The sequence below is a fragment of the Mesoplodon bidens genome, assembly GCF_964165515.1.
Source record: "Mesoplodon bidens genome assembly, chromosome: 18".
NCBI lineage: Eukaryota > Metazoa > Chordata > Mammalia > Artiodactyla > Ziphiidae > Mesoplodon > Mesoplodon bidens.
Window position 1 is genome coordinate 49,569,146 of NC_138175.1, and position 22,468 is coordinate 49,591,613.

Here is a 22,468-nt window from a genome sequence, read left to right on the forward strand (position 1 = left end):
TGAGGTCAGAGTGGGGGGGGGGGTCACACTGCCAGAGGAAGTGCAGAGAGTCTGGGGGGTGTGGTGGACTCTGCTTGTGGGGGTGTCAGAGCTGAAGATCAGCGTCTAACGTGGGAGTGTATACAGCAGGGTAGTATAGCCTACTGCTTGGGAGCATAGACTGCCACCCCCCAACCCACCCCCAATCAACCCACCCCCACCTGGCCAGCTGCCTTGGCTCAGGACCCACCTCCAACACTAACTAGCTGTGTAACAGGGGGCAAGTGATTTCTGTGCCTCAGTTTCCTCATCTGTAAAATGGGGATGACGCTAATAACAGCACCTATCTCGTAGGGTTGTTGTTGAGAGAATTAGTTCATCTATGTATAGAGTTTGGGCCAGTGCCTGCTCAGAGCAAATACCATTGAAGTGACAATTGTCATGGCTATTGTAACTGTGTACAGACCCTATTCAGCCCAACTCCACCCTCCACGCACCCCCCCCCAACTGCCATCCTTGCCTCTTGTGCTCCTGCGGTTCAGGGGGTAACTTGCCCACCTGGAAGTGGGTTAGGGGGATGGATTCTTGTGGCAGGAGGGGGGCGGGTCAGCATATACCCTTCCTGGTTTCACCCTCAGTCACCTTTAGTAGTGTTCAGGCACCTGGAGACCCTTTCAGGGGTGTTACCCGCATTAGCCCTGGAGACCCTTTCAGGGGTGTTACCCGCATTAGCCCTCACAGAGGGGGGGGGTGTGTCCTCGTACTCCCTAGGGGTTTGAAAAGAGTCTAATGGATGTTACAGACCCCAGAGGTGTTCTCTCCCCTTCATGGGTAATAAATTCAGTCCACTGGGTGCTTCAGGCTGGTGAGGGTGACCTCTCTCTCTCTCTCATTTCCAGGGGGCATTAAACACTCTGAGGGCGTTCTCTCTCAGCAGGGTGTTAACTATAGTCTTCTGCTATTGCAGCCTCCCTGGGGATGTTAACTACAGCTTAATGGTCCCCCTCCTGTGAGATGCTTCCTTCAAGTCAAGTAGGTGTTGGTGATACTGCTAACGAGTGAATACACAGCCCTGGTGGGTGTTACACCCCTCCTCGGAAATGTCTTACAACAAAAACTCTGGCTTTTATTGAGCAGCTACTGTTTGCTCACAAGGCAGGGCACACTGATGTCCATCTCAGGAATCCTCCCAACCACCTGGGGCTCAGAGAGGGAACATAGATCATCCAAAGATGCACAGCCCAGAAATCAGGAAGCCGTCTTCTCTGGAAGGGGGTTCTGAGCAGTCAGATGGGTGTTGTACGGCCTATCTGGTCCTGGCCCCTGAGGGCATCAGAGCTCTCCTTGGGGTCCTCCATACCCTCTGATTGGGCATTGTAAGCCGCTCACAGGTATTACCTACACTCTAGGGGTGTTTCTGACACCCTGAGATGCCTTCATCTCTCCTGGAGGCGGGGCTTAAAGATAGGGTGTGAAAGCTATCTTGGCTGATGCTTTCTGCTGTCTTATGGGTGCCACTAACATTCCGAGGATGGGTGCTGGGTACACCGTAATAAATGGCATCTTCCCAGAGGGTGTGCTGTACTGAAGGGGGGAACATACAGTCAGTTGCGTTCTTTCTGCCTAGAAGGTGTTCTTTCTCTTTTCTCAGGTATCCTTTCATGCATTTAATGGTCATAAAATACATTCCAGTTGGTGTTTTTGATGCCCTGACAGTGTTCTAGCTTTCCTGAGGGGTGTTGTCTCTCTCCCAAAGGGCGCCACGTGCAGATGAGGCATCCTACCCCAGAGAGGGTGTTCCAGAACATTCAGAGCCACCCACTCTGAAGGTGCCAGGAAGATGTTCTCCACAGTCTGGTGGGTGTCACAGACACCCCAAGGTGTACTGTCCAGCTGGTGAGCTATCTTCAAGGATGCTGTGTACAGTCCGGGTTGTTCTAGATGCCCAGAGGATGCTGGCTTTCCTGAGGGGGTCTCAAGTTCCGCTTAATGACGGGATAGAGACACCCGGGGCAGGGGCTTCCTGCTGCCTACTTGAGAGTGTTGTTCCATGTAGAGACAAGTGAAGGAGTTCTCATTTTCCAGCCAAATGTTTAGTATTTTCAATATGATTATTTTGAAGTAGTGATGATCAGATCAGGGGTGTTTATTTGGAGCTTGGCATGGTGCCAAGTGATCTCCCATGGTCCTGTTTAACCCTAGCATGTAATTGACATTATCGCCCCATTTTGCAGATGAGAAAACTGAGACTGGGGGATGTTTAGTGACTTGCCCAGGTGAGGAGTGGTGAATAGGGCTGGAGCTGGGGCCTGTCTGAAGCCTTCTTCATCCCTTCAGCACCTTGGTATTGGCACCCGGGGGTCAGTGGGGCTGGGGAGATCTCACAGAGCTGTCCTGGCCACTATTGTCTTGCCCCAGACACTTTCCCCTCTGGAGGCAGGTGACTCCAGGGGCGATCCCCTGAGGAGGTGGCACTGAGGCTTGGGGGTGGAGCCTGACCTTGGGATGGGAGAGAAAAGTGGGGGAGGGAAGCAGCAAGGGGGAGAAGGAGAAGGGGTGAGGTAGGTGCGAGAGAGGGAGAAGAAGAGTGGTTAGTGAGGACCAGGGTCAGGCTGGACTAGGGCATCTGAGTGGGAGCTGAATTCTGGGCTGGGGGCTGCTCTCAGGGCCCTGAGGCCAGTGGCTATTTCCTTGTTATTTCAATGGGAGCGGATCCTGGGATGGGTCCCTTCCCTGTCACTGCAGTTGTGGGTATGTGCTCCTGTGACCGCGTGGGCATGTGAAGGGGAGTGTCAGTGTGCCTGCCCTCGGTTCTGTCTGTGATTGTCTGTGTGTCTGTCCACATGCCCTGGGCTCGTGTGTCAAGAGGGTTTGTGTGTCAGGGGTGGGGTGTAGCTGTATGTCACCATGGATCTGTGTATGTCCATGTGTCCAGTCTGTGGGTCCGTGGATCAGGGAATGGCTGTGAGTCAGGGTAGGTCTGTGTGTGCAGGCTGTGTGTCCATCTGTTGGTGTATATGCTTGTGTGTGTGTGTGTGTCTGCTACGGCTGTGTATCCATGTGCCCATAGGCTGTGTCCTGTGTGTGTGTTTGCACTGTCTGTGTTAGTGTATTCGTGTGTCCCTATGTCCGTGTCTGTGTGTCTGCTACCCAGACTGTGTATGTGCGCGCGAGTCGTGTCCAGGTCCAGTTCTGCGTGTCCAGCAGGGGTCCTGGTCACGTAGTTGCCACCTCCACCTCATGCCCGTCGGTTTGTCCGCGCGTCCTCTTCGGGAGGGGCGGGACGCGGAGGGGAGGGAAAGGGAGAGGAGGGGGGGTCTCCACCTCTCCACCCACCCCCGCCCGCAGCCCCCACTCCCTCAGTCCCGGGATCGAACCTTATTTAGAGTCGCGATTCGACATCTGTTTTCAAATTTGATCAGCTCTGAACTTTATTTTCCGAGTTTGAGGAAAATTATATTCCATCGATCGCGCTCCCGCCCCCTCCCCCGCACCGCCCGCCGCCGCCGCCGCAGCCTCCATATATCTGTGCGCGGAGCCGGGCCGGGCGGCCGCGAGGGCGGGAGGCGCGCGCCGCGCGCTGCGGAGCAGCGGGAGGAGGAGGCGGAAGAGCGGGAGGAGGCACAGGACGCCGGTCGCCCCCGCGCCCCCCGCCCCGGCCCTGCTGCCCCGCGCCTCGCTCGTGGGGCCGCCGCCCGCCCGGAGCTCCGTCCCCAGCTTCCCGCGTCTCTATCTCTCTTTGCGCGTCTCTGTTTCCGGGTCTCTCCAGCTCCCTGTCTCTGCTCCGCCCCCGTCTCTGTCTCTGGCCGTCTCTCGGTGTCCCGGTCTTTCAGTGACTCTCGCTCCCTGCTCGCGCCCCCTCTGGCTCCGTCCCTCCCGGGGCTCCGGGCATCTCCCCACCCCGTCCCCCGCCCCGGTGCCCACTCCCCAGGACGCCGCGGGGGCCATGGCTGCGGGATCCGAACTTTAAACACTTCTCCCCGGACCGGTGCGGATGCGCAAGCCCCGGCAAGTGAGTGAGCGCCGCGGCCGGCGCAGGGGCGGGGATGGGGGGCGGGGATTCCTTCCCGGGGCGGGGGCCGGGCCGCGGGCCGCGCTCCCGAGAGACCTCCGGAGCTGGGCTCCCCGAGCCGGAGGCGGGGAGGCTGGTGGGGCTGCGTCCGACTCCCGGGAGGAGGGAGGGAGAGAGGGCTGGAGGTGCGCCCTCGGGGCAGGGGTCCAGGACCAGGGCGCTGGAGAGTGTGTTGAGAGCGCGGGAGATGCGGCGGTGAGAGCGCGGGCTGGCGGGCCGGCCTGAGGGGGGGTCTGGACTTTTGGGGCGAGAGTCTTGGGTTTAGAGAGCAGGGCTGAGGGCTTGAAATTTGGGACCTGGGGGCTCAGAGCCAAGAGACTGGATATTTGGGATTGAGGGCTGACTGATTGGGGCTGGGGGTCAGGACTAGGGGTGTGGATATTTGGGGCTGGTCTCAGCATGGGGGTTAGATTCAGGGGTGGGGTGGGGCTGGGAGGTCTGGATTTGGAGCTGGAGTTCAGAGCTGAGGATCTGCAAATTTGGCTCTGGATATTTGGGGTCGGGATATTTGGTGTGAGGGGTCCCAGGGGCTGTGGGAAGGACATTTGGGCCAATTCTGGGGTCTGCACACTTCTGGGCTGGGAGTGCAGGCCTGGCCGTGACCTTTGGGGGGGGTGTCCTTCTGGGGACAGGTGGCCTAGTGCCACACACCTCTTCTGTCCCAGTCATTTCACAACTGTCCCAGGACCACGCTGGGCCACCTCTGACATCTCTTTCCCGGCTGGGTCTCTCCTCACTGACTCTCTGTCCCTGTCTCTTCCAGGATCTCTGTGTCCACCTCCAGTTCTCCCAGAATCTGTCCGTCTGTCTCTGTGACTGTCTCTCGCAGCAACTGTCTCTACCTCTTTGGGTCCAACTCCTTAGACTGTCTCTCAGAATCTCTGTGCCTATCTCTGCCTTCCCCTATCTTTCTCAGCATCCCTCTGTCTCTCTGTCTCCACCTCTCTCTGTCTCTCAATATCTCTCTGTCTCTGTCTCTCCCAGTGTCTCTATCTCTGTCTCCCCCTCGCTGGTTTCCGCTCAGATTAAGCCGGGGACCTAATTCCAGGCCCAGGATCGAATTTTCTGGCAACAAAGGGAAATAGCGAATCGATCGGTCGCTCCGGAGATTAAGAGACAAGCGGCGCGCGGATCTATCACGGCTAAACGGCCCCCCCTCCCGCTCCCCCCGCCCGGCCAGCCCGCCGAGGCCCAGACGCGCTCCGCATCGCCAAGCAGCCTCAGGAGCCTCGGCTGCCCGGCAGGCCAAGCCCAGAGCTAACTGCGTGCCCTGCCGCGGGCCAGAGCCCTGGGAGGGGTGGGAGAGCACAGCTGGCCCCTGGGGAGGGGTAATGAGTGAAACGGAGGCAGCACACCACCCCAAAGAGTCATGCTGCACACACCTGTGGCCTCAGGTAACACCCTTCACCCACACCTGTCTATCAACGCACGTGTCACATCCATGTTCCCCCTTTGGACCTCTAGGTAACATTCGTCTTCTTATACCTGTGCCCTCTCCTCCACACCTGTTCCCTTCATCTGCCCCTATAGGTATCACCTGTTTCCTTTCACCTGCCCCCCCCCCCCACCCAGGTAATACTTGTCCCTTGAAACCTGCCTCAAAGGTGCCCATGATATAGCTTACCTGCACCTCCAGGTAACACCTGTTCTCCAAAATTTGCCCTTTCCACCGGAATGCCTGCATCTGTCTCATTTCATACCCCATCCCCTTCCTACCTGCACGTGCACCACCCCACCTGCCCCCTAAAGCTCTAAACACACTTGTTTCTCACACATCTATATTTCTCCATCTCTGTCTCCCCTCAGGCAGTACCTGTTCACTCTCTCTCTCACACACACACACCCTCTCCCTTGCACGTAGGCACTCACACGCGCACCCTCCTCCTCTGTCCTCAGGTAACGCTCCCTCCCACCCTCCCGGCTCTCACCCATACCTCTCCCTTGCGATGCTGGCCTTGCTACCATCACACCGGTCCTTCCAGAAGAGCATCCCACGCACTGTCACTTGAGAACACACCTGCTTCGTGGCACTCTCTCTGCCTGCACCTAACTTCCTCACACTGCATCTCCCATCATTTAACATAACTACACATACTTCCAAAGGCTTCCCCCATACCTGTCATTTCAGGTAACTCATCCCAGACAACAACACATGCGCCCACCCCACGTGTCTCCTAACCACCCCCGCCCCACCCCCGCACCTGATGGCTCACACATGCAATAGCCCCCAGGTATCATGTGTATCCTTCTTCCTCCGGTCTCTCCCCTGCCATGATGTCTCCTACAAGCCCCTGTGCTCTGAAAGCCCCACCAGCCCCACCTGCACACTTGCTGCTGGCCTTGCGTCCGACTCCTCCCTGTCTCTCTGTCTCTCTGTCTCTGCCTCTCTGTGTCTCCCAGTGCACAACTTCACACTTATACATGTTTGGGCAGGGAATCTGTCCTTGGCCACAGGTACCTGCTTCACCTGTATATCTGTCCTTCAGGTACTACCCATCCACCTCTCTTCTCTTCCCACATACCTAATTTCCCATGTTTCTCACTTCCTTTTTCCTTGCCTCACAAGGTCACACCAACATCTCCACACATCTGCCCGTTGCTCACCTGTCTACCTCAGGCATCACCTGCTCCGGTACCGCGTTCAGTCATTTCTTCAGCAAACAAGTACTGAGCCCTCCACATGCCACCTCCTTAATCTCTCTCTGCGTTCTCTCTTCATCCGGGTCTCTGCCATACCCCTGGCCTTCCCACTCCTGCCCCACAGACGTGCACCTGACACCCAACACTGGGTCCCCCTCTAGCCTTCTCCTCCCCCGACATCCACGTAGCCCTCATTCCTTCATAGCTTTCTCAGCTGCTGTGCACCCACCCCACCCCTCTCAACCACCTGCCCACACAACCTGTCACCCCCACCTCTTTAGAGCCTAACCTTCAGACCCCTACCCCCGTCTCCAGCCCGCTCCCCTCTAGTAACACCTGTCCCTTTTCATAGAACCTGTCACCAGCCATCTACCTCCTCAGGGAACACCTTTCTCAGTGAGCATAAATAACACCTGTAGCATTTGTTAAACACACATAACACCTGTTCCCAGCCGAGCACACACCTGCCCGCTGCAGCGTGCAGAAGCCCTTAAGTCAGAGGTTCTCAGACTGCAGCAGGCATCGGGAAGGTCTGGAGCGCTTGTGGACCACAGAGGCCTGGGTCTCACCACAGAGATCCTGGTGCAGCAGGTCTGATGAGGATCCTGAAACTGCATCTCTAACAAGCTCCAGGTGCTGCTGCTACAGCTGCTGCTGCGGCTGGGTCACGGACCACTCACGAGTAGCACCTGCTCCTAACATGTCCCCGCTACTGCTTATTAAACCCGTCTCTGTGACAGGCGGTGTCCTCAGTTCTTCAGATCCATTGTCTCATTTCATCCTCACAAGACCCTTATGAGGCAGGCACTTAACCCTTATTCCCATTTTGCAGAGAAGGAAACTGAACCCAGAGAAATGGAGTCATTTCTGGGCTCAGAAGCTGGTAGATGTTGGAGATTTGCATCCATCTGAGGCCATCTGACTTCAGGCATCCAGTGTCTTCTTCCATAGACACTGTCCACCTTGTCACTTTGGCATCATTTGCTTCCCAATCACCTGCCAGCTTTCCTACACCCCAGCCTCACATTCTCCCTCCACTCCTGCCCTCGGGCATGCCCCACCTCCCTGCTGGCACACCTGTCTCTCTCTGACACTGACTCCCCTGGGCCGAGCTTGTCATCCTCATCCTGGCTCCCACCTGCCCCCGAAACTGCATGGAACCAGCAGCCTCCTGCCAACACACACCTGTCTCCCCAGATACACCTTGGTCTCCGGAACTACTCATCTCGCACTTCTTTCCCAGCTCCTGTTTCCTATCTGCCCACCTGTCTTTTATCCCCTCTCTCCACTCCATCCCTGCTCCGTCTGACCATCTCCCCCCACCTGCCTATCCCTGAATCTGAATCTCTCTGTCTCTCTCTGTCCTGTCTCTTTTTTCCCCCTCCCTGTCTTTGTTCTCTGTATTTCTCCATTTCTGTCTCTTTCAGTGTCTCTGTATCTCTCCCTATCTCTTTATAGTACCCTGACTCTCTGTTTCTCTGTGTCCTGCACTCTCTGTCTCTGTCTCATTCTCTCTCTGTCCCCTCCCTCCTCTTCTGTCTCTGTCCCTTGCCCTCCCCTCTGACAGTGGAAATCTTGGGGGGCTTGAAGTTATACTGACCCACATTTGAGTCCAGGCATCACCACTCACCCCTGTGGGACTTTGGCCAAGTTACTTTCCCTGTCGGAGCCTCAGTTTCCACATCTGTGAAATGGGCATCGTGGCAGTTGCTACCTCCCAGGTTGTGGTAAGGATGGGATGCGGAGGGAAGCAAGAGGACTGGGGGCAGATAGGGGCCAACCTTCCCTCTGTGGGTCCCTCTCTGTTCTTGTCTCTTTCCCAGGGCTGCAGCCCCACCCGGCTGTCAGTGGAAGCGTGTGTGGTGGGGGGAATGGAGAGAGACATGGGCAGAGGCGTCCTGGCCGGCTGAGGCCTGGGCATGGGACCCGGTGTGGGGCTGGGGACAGAGATCGATCCGCCTCGGCGGCAGTGCACGGGCCAGGATTGCATCTTGTCACAATAATTTATTGCTCTCATCCCATCTGATCGATGGCGCTGAATTAGCACCACGCGATGCCCCTGGAGCCCCGAGCCTCCCCCAGCCCAGCCGGACCCTGGCCCTTCTCTGGCCCTTGTGGGATCCCTGAAGCCCAGGCACCCAGCTCCAGCCAGCCCAGGCCCCACACCTGGCTCCAGGCACGGGGGTTCCCGCCCTCCGTCCTGCCCTCCGTCCCCTGCCTCTCTGCCCCTCGCCCCAGGTCTTGCCTCCCCACCTCCATCTCAGCCCCTGGGTCTCTGCCTTTCTGTCCCTTGACCTACCATCTCTCTGTCTCTGTTTCCCTGCCTTGCTCCCTTTAGCCTGAGTTCCATTTTAACAGTATTTCCTGAGCACATAGTTGGTGCCCAGCCCTGTGACAAGGACACACAGCATCCCTGCCCCTTGGCCAGTACCGTCCAGAGGGGCTCTCGTGGTCTCTTGACTCCTGGGACTGGCTGATCACACTTGCCTTCGGTTTCCTGTCCCTCCACCCGCCTCCCCAGCACCACCAAATCGAGGTCATTGCCCCTACACGTCTGTCACTGTCGCTGGTAGAGGGCATGGGGCCAAAAGGTCCAGCCCAGGCAGTGGGGCAGGGCCTGGGGTGTGAGGATGGGACAGGGAGACAGCTGGAGTTGAGGATCAACTTGGTGTTGGGAAGAGGGTGGGATTCAGGATGAGGCAGGGGTTGGAGCTGGGGTTGGGATGGGGCAGGTGGGGGTGAGGAGTGGGGGGAGGGGTGGGTTTTGGAGATGGGGTGGCAGCCAGGAGCTAGGTCAGGCGCCGCGGTGACACTGACCCCCCCCCAGGACCGCAGAAGGGCCAGGGTGGGTGTCGAGGTGGCCGTGAACCCTCACTTGGGCTCTGCCCGGGCCAGCTGAGGGCTTCCCTTCCCTGCGGCTCTCCGCAGCGCTCCCTCAGCCTCTCCTCTGCCTCTGCCCTAATCCCTCAATTTTCCGCATCTCTGCCCCCTCCTCTCCTTCCTCCCTGACCCGGGGTCTCTCCTCCCAGCAGCTCTCTCCCCGTGACCTCCAGCTCTAATTCACTTTGTGAAGCCTGACTCACTCCCCTTTCCTGGGTTTCCCTAACTCCATCTCCCGCCCGTCCCTGTCTCTCTGTCTCTCTCTTTGCTTCTCACGCCCTCTCTGTCTTTGTGGGGCTCTCTCTGGCCTCCCGTCTTTTCTCCGGGTCTCTCCCGTCTCTGTTCCAATCCATTCCCTGCTCCGTGCTGCTTCCCTCTGCTCTGTCTCCCTCTCCCCATCACGCTCTCTCTCTGTCTCTGTCTCTCTCCCTCTGTGGGTGTCTCTCCGTCTCCCTGTCTCCCCCCACTCCTGCGCTTGCTTCCTCCATCTCTCTGGGTCTCCCAGGGGAGGGGGAGGGGTGGGGGAGCAGCCTGGGCTCCGGGTCCATCTGTGGTTGCTGCGCCTCCCTCCCTCTCCCTTCCCCCAGCGCTGTTTGGTAGGCGGGGTGCGTGGCACTGCGGCTCCCACCTCCCCGGGGATGCTCCCTCGCCAGCCCCCCCAATGACACCGTTCCGCACGCTGGCCACAGCCCCAGGGACATCCTTGCAGAGGCTGGGTGGGGCTCAGGGAGAGAGACAGAGACCCACAGAGACACACACCACCCCAGACAGAGATGCCAGCTAGAGGGAGAGACAGGGCGAGGGTGGGTGTGAGGTCTCTGTCCCTCCCTGGCTTCATGCCTCCCAAGCACCCTGTACCCAGTGCCACAGACACACCTTCTCCAGGCTGGAAGCCGGTGCCCCATCTGTCTGAGAAACTACCCCTCTGTCTGTCTTGCACAGTCAGCCTGGGCAGAGGTTCCCCTGTGTGTGTGTGTGTGTGTGTGTGCGCACGCACGTTGTGCATGTGTGCAAGCTATCTGGACTGTGTGTGTCTGTGGTGTGTGACAGTGTGGTGGTGGGGGCTTGGCTGTCTTTTTGTGGGACTGTGTTGCAGCACGTGTAAATGTGACATGTGGAGATGTGTGTGTTCCTGGGCACAGTGACTGTGCGTGCGTGAGAACTTGGGATTGAATTAAGCCACACGTGTTGTGTTTGTGAGCATGTGTGTGACTTGGGTGTGATGCTCAGCTGTCTGGTGTGTGACTGCCCCAAAACTTTGGGGCTGTTGCCATGTCTGGAGTTTCCGAGTCAGGTGGCCACACGGTATGTCTGAGTGACCAGGACAGGACAGCCCACATCTCTGAGGGCCAGGAGATGAGAAGGCTTAATAGCCCAAGGGAGACGGGCTGGAAGGACCGGACCGAGAGTGCCACCCAGGTGGGACCCCAGGAGCCAGGCTGGTGAGTGTGCATGTGAGGAACACGGCAAAGGACTAGCTGTGGACATGGTCACAAAAATCCCCGCAAATCTCTGTATCAAAGATTGGCTGTGTGAGTGTGTGTGGCAATGCCTTTTTGTTAAGGGGGTGCTGTTGTGTGTCTGAGCCTGTGGGCTTGTGTCTGAGTCTGGGATCAGACATGTACGGGTGTGTGTGTGTGTGTGCGTGTGTGTGTGCGTGTGTGTGTGTGTGCGTGCAGTCATTTTGGGAGGCTGGATGTAACGAGCTGGATAAGGAGTATCAGTTCGTGACAATTAAGTGACATACTATGTGTGACCAGCTGTGAAGGGTGTTGAAGGCTGTGTGTGTGTGGTTGTGTAGTCACGTGTGACTGTTGGATGGTATACGTGTATGCTACTGTGTGAACCGATGCCCAGCGATGTGTGGGGCTGAGCCTCTGATGTCGTGTGAGCATCGGCCTGTGTATGGTACACACTGTGTGTGTGTCATGGGTGTCTGTTTCCCGCCCTGTGTTTTGTGTGGGGATGACACTGCGCGCCCTTGAGAGAAGTAGTGAGAGGTGTGTGTGTGTGTGTGTGTGGGTGGGTGTGTACACACAGAGACACCCCTGCCCAGGGTCAGGCCGGAGCATTTGGTGGCTGTGGGCAGGGGTAGGAGAGGGTGACCTGGGGAGCGTGGGGCAAGTCCGTGCAGGAGAGCCCCTGTCACCCTCCTGACCCCGTCCTCCCCAGGACAGCCACGGGAGTCTCATTGGTGCCAGTGATGGGAGGTCCTTGAGCCTAGGTTTGGACGTGGCATGGATGTGGCATAATCTGTACGGACAGGTGTGTGGTGAGCACGTGCTAACATAATGTGTGACGGCAGGCATCCGGCTGTGTGCACCCAGATGGGACACCGTGTGTGTGGTGTGTGAAGCGCGCCTAGTGGTGTGTGTCCAGAGAGAGTGTGTGCATGCACCGGGGTCTGCTGTGTGTCTCTACTGTGTGCACAGGTGTGTCCTACACGGGTGTGTGGTGTAGGGAGGTGTGTGTCCCCAGGGTGGGTGCAGATGGAGTGCTGGTGTGTGTGTGTGTGTGTGTGTCCGGGTGTGATGTGTGTGCCTGTCGGGGTGTGTGCGCGTGTGCGTGCAGGGGGCCAAGGGAGAAGGGTCTTGGGCCGCGTCTCTCTCCTCTTTAGACAGAGCCCCAGAGAAGATATGAAATTTAAAAAAAAAATCAATTTTCATTCCACTTGTGCAGATCGTGTTAAGGGGAGGCGGCGGCGGGGGGGTGCTGGGTGAGGGATGAAGGGGCTGGGGTGAGGGTGTGAGGCCCGAGGCGGCTCCCGAGGCAGCCGGAGCAGCTTAGAGAAATCAAAACAACTGGTTAAACCCCAGCCCAGGGGGCCGGGGTGATGGGGGGGTGGGGAGACAGAGGCAAAGAGAGATGGGAAGAGACAGGGACACCCAGAGACAGAGACAAGAAACAGAGACAGTCAGAGATGGAAGTATTTGGAGATAGAGGCAGACAGAGAGATGGGGCCACCAAGACCCTGAGAGAGAGAGAGACAGAGAGAGGAGAGACACTGACACCCCGCAGGCCTGAGAGAGGCTGGGACCTGTCTCTAGTAAGACAGCGGCAGACGCAGGCCTGGGCCAGTGCGCGCCTCACACACGTGCACACGCAGGGGCAGGGGCTGGCTCGGGACATCCACAGATGGATGGGTGGATGGACAGACAGCTGGACAGACGATGGCAGGAGCAGCAGGACCCCAGGGTGGGGTTATCTCTGAGTGCCCACCCCACCCAGTTGGGCTGTGGGCCTCAGTGTGGCTGTGTGTGTGTGAGGCCGCGTGTGTTTGTGGCCTTGCGGTGGCTGGCTGTGTTGGTGTGCTGTGTGCACCTCTGTCTCCTTGCATGATGGAGCATGTGTGCACGCAGGGTCTCTGGCGCTTGTCTGTGGGACTGTGTGCTCTCCTGTCACTTGTGTGTGACTGACTGGCTTGGCTGTGCTGCCGTGTGTGCCTGGGTGTGTCTCTGTTACTGGGTGGCACTGTGTCAGTGTGTGATTGTAGGTCTCTGTGTCTGTATTTGATTGTGAGCCTTGGTGTATGGTAGTGTACCTATGTTAGTGTGTGTCGGTCTGTGATTTACGATTGTATGTCTTTGTTTCTGTATGGGACTGAATTGCTGTGTGTCTTGTGCATATCTGTGTATAACTGTGTGTCTGTCTCTGGGTTGATGTCTATGACCATGATGATATGTGTGTGACTATTTTGACACGCATGTCCGTCTCTTGTGTGAAACATGGTGGTGTGTGTGCCTGGGTTGCTGTGTGGGTCTATGTGATGTGTGTCAGTTGCGACAGTCTTGATGTGTATGAGTTTGTGGACATGTGCATCACACATCTTTGTGCTGCGTGTTGTGTGTGCCAGTGTGGCGTGTGTCACTTTGCTGAGCTGTGGCAGTGTGGTGCGTGTGCCTGGGTTGGCGTGTGGGTCTGTGTAGCTGCTTGGCAGGGAGAGGAGGAAGGCAGCTCTCGCCCACCCAGCCCCTCCACACTGCTGCGCGCACATGCACACGCACACGCACACACACATATTCGGTGCCATGGCTGCGGGCGGTGGAGATGGGGGGCGGGGGGTATGGAGGAAGCAAAATAAAATTAAAAATTAAAGCTTGCCCGGAGTCCCCATCCGCCCCGCGCGGACTGACTGGGAGGGTCGGGGTTGCGGCAGCTCCCCCTCCGCAGCCACTGGGGCTGTGTGTCTGTCTGTCTGTCCGGCGTCCTGCCAGGCCCCTGCCAGGGCCGCAGCCCAGGCCCCGCAGGCCCTGCTCCCCCCATCGGTCGATCTGCGATCAATGGGGCCAGGGGGGCGCCAGGGGCAGGGCGAGATCAAAGGGGCCCCAAGAGACGGATGCTGGGACAGAAACAGAGATTCGGAGACGGGGAGACAGAGACAGAGAGACATGGAGACAGGGATGTTGGGAGGAGAGATGTGGAGACCCAGAGACATAAAAACAGGGTGGTGTGGAGACGCAGAGACGTGAGGACCCAGGGACGGAGAGACATGGGGACCCAGAGATGCGGCGCTGCACCCCGGACAGTCAGGGCAAGGGGACAGAACCAGAGGGGGTGGGGGCCGGTCCCCGTGGGCCTGACAGGACACGGGCGGGGGACAGAGACGGGAGAAGAGGCAGGCAGAGACCTCGAGATGGCAGAGATGCGAGCGAGAGAGAGATGAGGGGGAGCGTGGGAGCAGGGCCCGGAGCGCCGATCCCACGGCTCCTCGTTATAACGTGTCCGGAGGAGGCGGCGGGGAGTTGAAAGCGTCGGGAAGAGAAATCAAAACCAACACGGAAATGAGAGGGGCCAACAGGGGGTGGGGGTGGGGGGGTGCGGAGGCAGGAGGGAGGGGGGCCCGGAGAGGCAGGGAGAGCTGGGGAGGTGGGAGAGAGGTGGACCGGGCGAGGTGCGGGGAGTCGGGGGATAGAGGGAGATGGGGAGGGAGGTGGGGGCAGAAAGACGGAGAGAGTTAGAGAGGGGAGAGGAGGGGGAGAAGAGACAGATGGTGCAGAGACAGCGAGAGATGCAGGACCTGGGGAGACGGGGAAAGAGACGAGAGGAGGGATGGGGGACAGGGAGGGACAGACCTGGAAAGAGATGGGGGAGCAGACGTGGAAGACAGAGAAGTAGGAAAAGGCTGAATGATGGAGGGAGAGAGACAGAGAGAGACAGACAGGGGGAGAGAGCTGGGTGGAGAAAGATGGGGAGAGACACCCCAGGTTGAGGGAGACAAGGAAGGAGGGAGGAGAGAGATAGAAAAATGGAAAAGAGATAGTGGGAGGAGACGGAGGGAAAAGAGAGACAGAGGGAGAGACAGGGAGGGAGATAAACAGAGGAAGTTGGGGAGCTGGGGTGAGATGGGGGTGTGGGAGTGAGGGCGGAGGGGCTGCCCCCAGGGGGGGTCTGAGTGCTGGAGGGAGCGAGGGGGAGAAGCCTCAGTAGACACGGGGCTGGGGGCTGGGGTGAGGGTGGCTGTGGGAGACTGGACAGGTCTGAGGGCAAGTGGGCTGACAAGTCTCCTCTGGTGTCCAAGGGGTGGGGTGGGGCTTATGGGGAACAGTGTGTGGGGGTTTCTGAGGTGTGTGGGATCTTCTGAGCAGCCGGGCGTGTGACAGGGATGGTGTGTTTAAGAGTGTGTGACGGGGAGGGGCGCGTGGGTATCCGAGGGGCTTGTGTCTAAAGGAGGGAGGCTGAGGACAGCGTGCCCTCTGAGAGGTGGGGTCTGGCGGGGTGGAGTGGTGAGAGGCAGAAGGGTCTGGGGGTTGGGGTGTCTGGGATGGGCCTCTGGCAGGAGCAGAGGTCTGAGGGTGTGGGTGACCCAGGGTGAGGTCTGGGTGCTGGGGTATCTGAGGCAGAGGGCTGACAGAAAGGGGAAAGGGTCTGAGAGACAGGGATGGGCAGGGGTGGAGTGTCTCAGGAGAATTAAGTGACTGAGGAGAGGGGTGTCCGAGGCAGTGGGGATCTGAAAGGGGGGACCTGTTGCGGTGGGGGGGAGCCAGATCCAAGAGGTGTCTGAGGGGGGCTGTCTGGTGGGGAGGCAGGTCTAAGGGGAAGGGGTGTCTGGGGGTGGGGGCAGGTCTAGGGGGAAGGGGTGTCTGGGGGTGGAGGGAGGTCTAAGGGGAAGGGGTGTCTGCGGGGGAGGGAGGTCTAAGGGGAAGGGGTGTGGGGGGGAGGGAGGTCTAAAGGGAAGGGGTGTCTAGTGGGGAGGCAGGTCTAAGGGGAAGGGGTGTCTGGGGGGGAGGGAGGTCTAAGGGGAAGGGGTGTCTGCGGGGGAGGGAGGTCTAAGGGGAAGGGGTGTCTGCGGGGGAGGGAGGTCTAAGGGGAAGGGGTGTCTGCGGGGGAGGGAGGTCTAAGGGGAAGGGGTGTCTGGGGGTGGAGGCAGGTCTAAGGGGAAGGGGTGTCTGCGGGGGAGGGAGGTCTAAGGGGAAGGGGTGTCTATGGGGGAGGCAGGTCTAAGGGGAAGGGGTGTCTGGGGGGAGGGAGGTCTAAGGGGAAGGGGTGTCTGGGGGTGGAGGGAGGTCTAAGGGGAAGGGGTGTCTGGGGGTGGAGGGAGGTCTAAGGGGAAGGGGTGTCTGGGGGTGGAGGGAGGTCTAAGGGGAAGGGGTGTCTAGTGGGGAGGCAGGTCTAAGGGGAAGGGGTGTCTGGCGGGGGCTGCCTGCCTGCCGGGGAAGCAGGCCCAAGTGGTGGGGGTCTGAGGGGAGCAGCAGGTTGAAGGAGGGGCCTCTGCAGGAGCACTTATGCGGGCGCTGGGGGCCCGCTCTGCGGGGTGGTGAGGCGGAGGGCAGGGCGGGCAGGGGCTGGGCCTGCCCCCTCCCAGCCTGTCGTCGGGACGGCCGCCCGCCCGCCCGGTGCTGGCCAGCTCTGGGCTGACAGATGAGAGCTCCGGGCAGCTCGGGAGGTGGATGCGGAAGCCCGGGGGTCAGCCGGGAGGGCCGGGGTGGGGCGAGGAGGTTGGCAGTGGGAGAGACTTGGGGCAGCCACAGAGAGAGACAGAGGGAGACCCAGAGACGCAGAGACGGACCCTGAGAGGTCTGGCGAGAGGCGAGGGATGGAGAGACCGCGGCAGAGACGGTGCGGGGCGGGCGGGCGGCGAGAGCCGGCGAGTGTGAGTGAGTGAGTGAGTGGTGAGGACGCGGAGGGAGGCTGGGAGCCCCGGGTTAGTGATGGGGTGCAGAGGAGGGGAGGCTGCCGGGAGGACTGGCTGGGAGGGAAGGACGGCGCACAGGGCCGGGAGAGGGACCGGGAACCCGGGGGACCAGCAGGCAGAGGGGTGCCCGCTGGAGGAGGCAGGTGGGGCGGGATGTAGGGGGCGAGGGCAGCGGGCACCAGGCTGGCTGGGACCTGGGTGGAGGGGCAGTGCCAGCCCCCATGACCCCTGTCTCTCCCGCCTGCTCCATCCCGTCCTCATCCGTCTGTCTGTCTGGCCTCTCTGCAGGGCCAGCTCCAACATGGACTGTAGCTGTGTCTCCGACCTTCTCTTCGCCCCGCCTGCCCTGCCAGCTCTCTGGACCCCTGGTAACTGGCCTGGACCTCCCCCACCCCTTCCCTAGCCCTCGGGCCTTCCCAGCAAGCCGGCCCGGCCTTTCTGCATCTCTCACTGTCTTCCTTCCACCTCCCCGGGTCTTAGTCAGAGTCACCTGAATCCAACCCCTTCATGAAAAACTTGGCTAAAAACTTCACAGCTAGATGTCCCTGCCACCTGCCTGCTGGGACACGATCGTCTTTTGGAGGGCAGGTGAGGTGTGGAGGTTGGAGAGGGACAAGGAGCCTGGGACCTGAGGACCTGGGGTCTCGGCCGGCTGCAGTCTGCTCCCACCCAGGACCTGTGGTCAAAGAGAAGCAGGGAGACTGGAGAGACGGGCACGGATGGGGCAGGGACGGGGATGAGAGGGGGCACTAGGCTAGGCGCTGGTGGACAAGTGGACAGACTGGATGACCCAGGCAGGGGGACGTGGAGACGTGGCCAAACCAGCCGGAGACTGGAGACTGGGAAAGAGGACGGATTGCTTGGAAGTGGATCACCAGAGAGGGGATGTGGGCGCGCCCCACAATGAGAGAGAGTTAGAGAGAGAGGAAGAGGGGAGACTTGGTGCCTGGTTATTTGGGGTCTTGGAGTGTGTCTCTGTGTCACCCTTCAGTGTTTCCAGAAGAAGGGGTCACACTGGAAAAGTGTGCGTTCGTCTCTGTGTTGAGCTGGTGTGCCTGCTTGTCTGTGTACCTGCGAGGCTACCCGAGTGTCTCCGGGCTGGGCGTGTTGTGTGTCTTTGGGACTTTGAGTGGCTACATTTCAGTGTTGGGGGTGTCTGCCAGCTCGCCGCCATGTGTGTTCCTGCTTTGGTGGCTGAAAAACCTTTGACTGCGCGGTGTGTGGCATTCCGAACCGAATGGACGGCTAATCTTGGTGCATTTTGGGCTGCGGGGCTGGGTGATCCCCAGGCCTCTGTGTTGGGGTGTGTGGAGGTGGTTCTTGCATCTGTGTGTCACTGAGTGTAGCTGGATATTGGGGGCTGTGTGTCTTGATGTGTGTGTGTCTGTGTGCCGAGGTTACAGGCCCTCCCTCTCGTGTGTGTGCACGTCAGCATGTACAGCACATCCCAGGACGTGGGTTGGACAGGTAGTGTTTCCGGGCTGTGCTGTGTCTATGTGTGTGGCCAGTTGTGCGTTGTCATCTTTGGGGTCGTGTGGGTGTGTCTGTGATACAGCCGCTTCCCCCCGGGAGGTGTTCTGGGTGTGGAATGGGCCAGAGGTCGCGTGTTGATTGAGCCCTGTCTTCTTAGGTGAGAAAGACCCCAGATGGAGTTGAGAGAAAAATTCTCCCTTCGGGGAGGAAACTGCCTGGCCTTCTCCAGCCTCAGGCAGGGAGGCAGTATTTCCCATTTCTAGATACCAGGCAGCCTTGATGCGACCCTGCCCCTCCTTGCCTCCAGTCCCTGAAATTCTGATAAGCCAGAGAGGGCAAGGAACTGCCCAGGGCCACACAGCAAGTGGATACAGATGGTCTGCCGGCTCAGAGTCCCCTCCCTCACCAGCCTCCTTCCCTTTCTTGCGTGGTTCTCAGCTTCTTATAGGCTAATTCTGCCTCCTGTTTTCATGCCTGGTTCTGGGGTCTCTGAGGAGGGGGAAGGGGACAGAGGACGTGGCGTAGGAGAAGCAGGACCCAGGGCCTGGGGCCTTGTGGATGGGAGGTGAGATTTAGGGGTAGGCAAGCCCCTTCTGTCTCCACCTAGCATCTGGGTGTCTGGACATGGGGCGCAGGACGCCCACCTGAGCGTGAGACATACAGCACTGAGCTGTGGGTGTTAAGAGTTGGGTGCCTGTGGGGCTGGGGGTTGGGAGGCTGTTCCACTGTCATGGTGTCACCCAGGGTGTGCCTGTCAGGTTGACACATGCGTCTTGATGCTGCACTCACTGTCTCCACCACAGTGTTTCATTTGGGCCTTTGGGGTCCTGCATGTCTCTCATCACGGTCCTGCTGTTAGTGGATCCCAGTGCTGAGGGGCCTGAGATGTGCTGTTGCGTGTGTTGGGATGGGTGTGCAATGCTCCGTATCCGGTGTGTCTGCCTTGGTGGCACATGGTGGGTGGTGTGTCATGCCCCAGCAGGAGTGTGGCACTCTGGTGCATCTGTGTCCCATGGTACAGCTGGGGGTCCCTCGAGGGTGAGTGGACGTCTGTGAGATAGGCTGTGTGCTGTGGTCATCCGCAGACACTCACTGCTCTCAGACCAATGTAGCATGGATGCAGGGAGGGGACACAGGGACGTGAAAGATATAAATTCACGGACAGGTGCAGAGACACACATGTATACAGGCCCAGCCTGGACATGCCAGGGTGAGGTCAGCTGGAGCGGTAGGGGGAGGGAAGTTCAGGGAGAGATGGACAGGAGACAGGGAGGGGGGACAGCAGGAATCAGGGTCTCTCAGACCAGAGCCCTCCGGGGGCAGGGCCAGCCTGGGGGGCTGTGGGGAGAATGCTGTGGAGGGCGTGCCCTTCCCTGCAAGCCCCTCCCAGTTCACCCCCACAGTCAAGAATGCAGGAAACTGGTTCCTCCCTCCCACCCTCTGCCCAAGTTGTGCAAAGGTAGGGGACCAGGCTGGAACTGCCAACCCAGTGTCCCTGGACGCCGAGTTCTCTCCCTCTATTTGGACAGTTTGGGGACTAGACACCAATTGGGACGTGAAGAGCGGCAATCCGGTCCCTAAACATGCCTGAGGCTGGGTGACTGCTCATCAGAGGCCAGGAGTCAGGGGAGAGCTGGATGCGCCCTGGTTCCTGAATCCAAGGAGGACCCAGAGCCCCAGACTTGGCGCCCTGACCCGGGGCCACACCCCTGCCTCCTGTCCCCAGGGTTTGCCTTCCCAGATTGGGCCTACAAGCCGGAGTCGTCCCCCGGCTCGAGGCAGATCCAGCTGTGGCACTTTATCCTGGAGCTGCTGCAGAAGGAGGAGTACCAGGGTGTCATCGCCTGGCAGGGGGACTACGGGGAATTCGTCATCAAGGACCCCGACGAGGTGGCTCGGCTCTGGGGCATCCGCAAGTGCAAGCCCCACATGAATTATGACAAGCTGAGCCGGGCCCTGCGGTGAGGAGGGGCTGGGGGCTGGGACCCCCACTCCCACCTCCCCGCTCTCCCCTCACTGTCCCTCTGGGCCCCTGCCCCCTGGGGGTTTCCCTCAACTTCCTGGGGCAGAATCCTGTGGGATCCCAGCACACAGGGCTCTGCACGTGTAGCTACTGTAAGTACCTACTTGTGAGTGAAAGGAAGGCACGAAGGAAGGACCGGAGCCCTGGGCTTTGGAGCCACACGGGCCAGGATCCCAGCCCCTGCCTCACCCCTTCCTTGCCCTGTGACCTTGGCCAAAGGATTTCTGCGAGCCTCAGTTTCCCCAAGTTGTTGTGCTCTGCACTGGGCACAGAGCACGTGTTAGGGGCTCTGCCTTCACCTCCCTGGGTCCCGCCCCCAGCATCAGCATCCTCCTCTGCCCACAGCTACTACTACAACAAGCGGATTCTCCACAAGACCAAAGGGAAGAGGTTCACCTACAAGTTCAACTTCAGCAAAGTCGTGCTTGTCAACTACCCACTGTTGGACGTGGCAACAGCCACCACGGGCTCTCCACTCTTGCTGACCCCTGGTCCCTTTGGGGGAGCCCCTGGGCCAGATGCTCCTCCCCTCACCCCCGAGGTGAGTTAGGATCCTGGGATCCCAGAGCAAGGTGCTTAGTGCCATGAACCCCCTGGGGAGGGGGCAACCAGTCTGAGTGGCACCCACTCCCTCCCCTCCCTCTCCAGACCCTGCAGACCCTGTTCTCTGCCCCACGCCTGGGAGAGCCGGGGGCCCGGGCGCCCTTGTTCACCCCCGAGACAGACAAACTGCGTCTGGACAGCCCTTTCCAGTTCCTGGGCTCTGGTAAGGGCCTGGGGTCCAGGCGTGCTGGGGAGGGCTGTGTGAGGGCAAAGATCGGGGAGGAGACAGGATGCAGGAAGGAGGCTCCGGGCGAGGGGGGTGTGTGTATGTGTGTGTGTATACACGTGTCGAGGCTCTATGTGTGTGTGCACGCGCGTGTGTTTAAAAGTCGGAGGATGCGAGGTGAGGCAGGGAGGAGGGAAGCTGGAGAGGGGGACAGGCCGAGAGAAGGGTTTTCTGGGGGCGCTAAATGAATGGGAGACAGGTGGGGAGGTAGAGATGGGGGGAAGCCACGTGAGGGTGGGGAGATCCCGTGTCGGAGGACAATGGGAGAATTGGGTGGAATATGGCAGGGAGGTGGCACCCTTTACTAAGGCCCCAGCAGGCAGCCCCGATAGTGGGGCAGAGAGGCCAGCCTGAACGCCACCCCGTTCCCCCGCCCCACCAGGTGCCACCGGCTATTCCAAGCCCCCCGGCCTGCTGGGTCCCTTTGGCCGCGCCTTCCCGGAGCACCCCTGGAACGTCAGCCCGTACCTCACTGGCCCCTTCCCCAAGCTGCCCCCACCTCTCTACCCCCCGTTCTACCCCAACCCTCTGGCCAGTTCCCTGGGCCACCTGCCCTCAGCAGGGGCAGGGGGAAGCCCCACCGCTGCGCCCCTGCTGGCTGCCACCGCGGAGGGCCTGGGCCCCGAGCGCCCCTCCGGCCTGGCAGCAGCCCCTCGCCTGGCACTGCCGAGGGCTGGGGGCCCAGAGGCCACGCTGGCGGGGAAGGAGGACAGCGACTCGGAGCTGGAGATTACCGACGTCAGCGGCTGCAGCTCTGACAGCGAGGGCGATGAGGGCCTCCCCGTGCCCCCCAAGGCCAAGGCGGGCAAAGGGGGTGTCGGCAGCTGAGCCGGCGTGGGGTGATGGATTCTGCCAGGGCGGGGACCAGGGTGGCCGCTCGCACAGCCTCTTCCGTTGTCTGGTCTGCGCTCGATGTCCTGCCTGAGGCCGGGGACCAGCCTTCGGCCCCTCCCACGCCCAGGCCCACGGCAGCCCCAGTCTTCTTCCCCAGCCCCAGACTGGGGGGTCTCACCTCCCCCTCCAGAGAGGGGAAGGGACACGATGGCCTCCAGCCTCCTCCCCAGGCTCCAGTTTGAGGGGGTCCCCGCCTGGCCCACTCCCAAAGTGCAATACGGCGCCCGGCCTTCCCTGCCCACCTGCCCCTGTGCTGTGACCTACGTGTTCGTGCGGCCGTCTCCCCCTGTGCCGGCCCCAGTCCTGATGCCCCCGCCTCCATCACAGGCCCCCTGGGGACAGGGAGCTCAGAGCAATAACCCCGCCCCCAGCCCCCACCCAGGAGGGCCTCCCGCCCCATGACCCCCACCAGCGACCTCCAGAGAGTTTACTACAAAAATAAAAGAACAGAAAGAAGTGTGAGATGCAGGGTGCCCAGCGTCGTCGTGGGTGACCAGGGGGCTCGGGGGTGGGAGCTGGAAGGGGTGTTGGGGGGTGCCTGGGGAG

At 60.0% G+C, this 22,468-nt stretch overlaps 1 protein-coding gene across 1 annotated transcript; it reads left to right on the forward strand.

The window, feature by feature from the left end:
- Positions 1-3,946: 3,946 nt before the first annotated feature.
- Positions 3,947-21,856, forward strand: ERFL (ETS repressor factor like; the record flags this gene model as incomplete). The annotated part of the gene is made up of 6 exons (XM_081216928.1): positions 3,947-3,991; positions 16,992-17,071; positions 19,903-20,137; positions 20,545-20,740; positions 20,848-20,965; positions 21,411-21,856. Exons 2-6 carry the CDS (start codon positions 17,005-17,007, stop codon positions 21,854-21,856), a joined length of 1,062 nt encoding a protein of 353 aa, XP_081073054.1. The 5' UTR covers positions 3,947-3,991; positions 16,992-17,004.
- Positions 21,857-22,468: the final 612 nt, after the last annotated feature.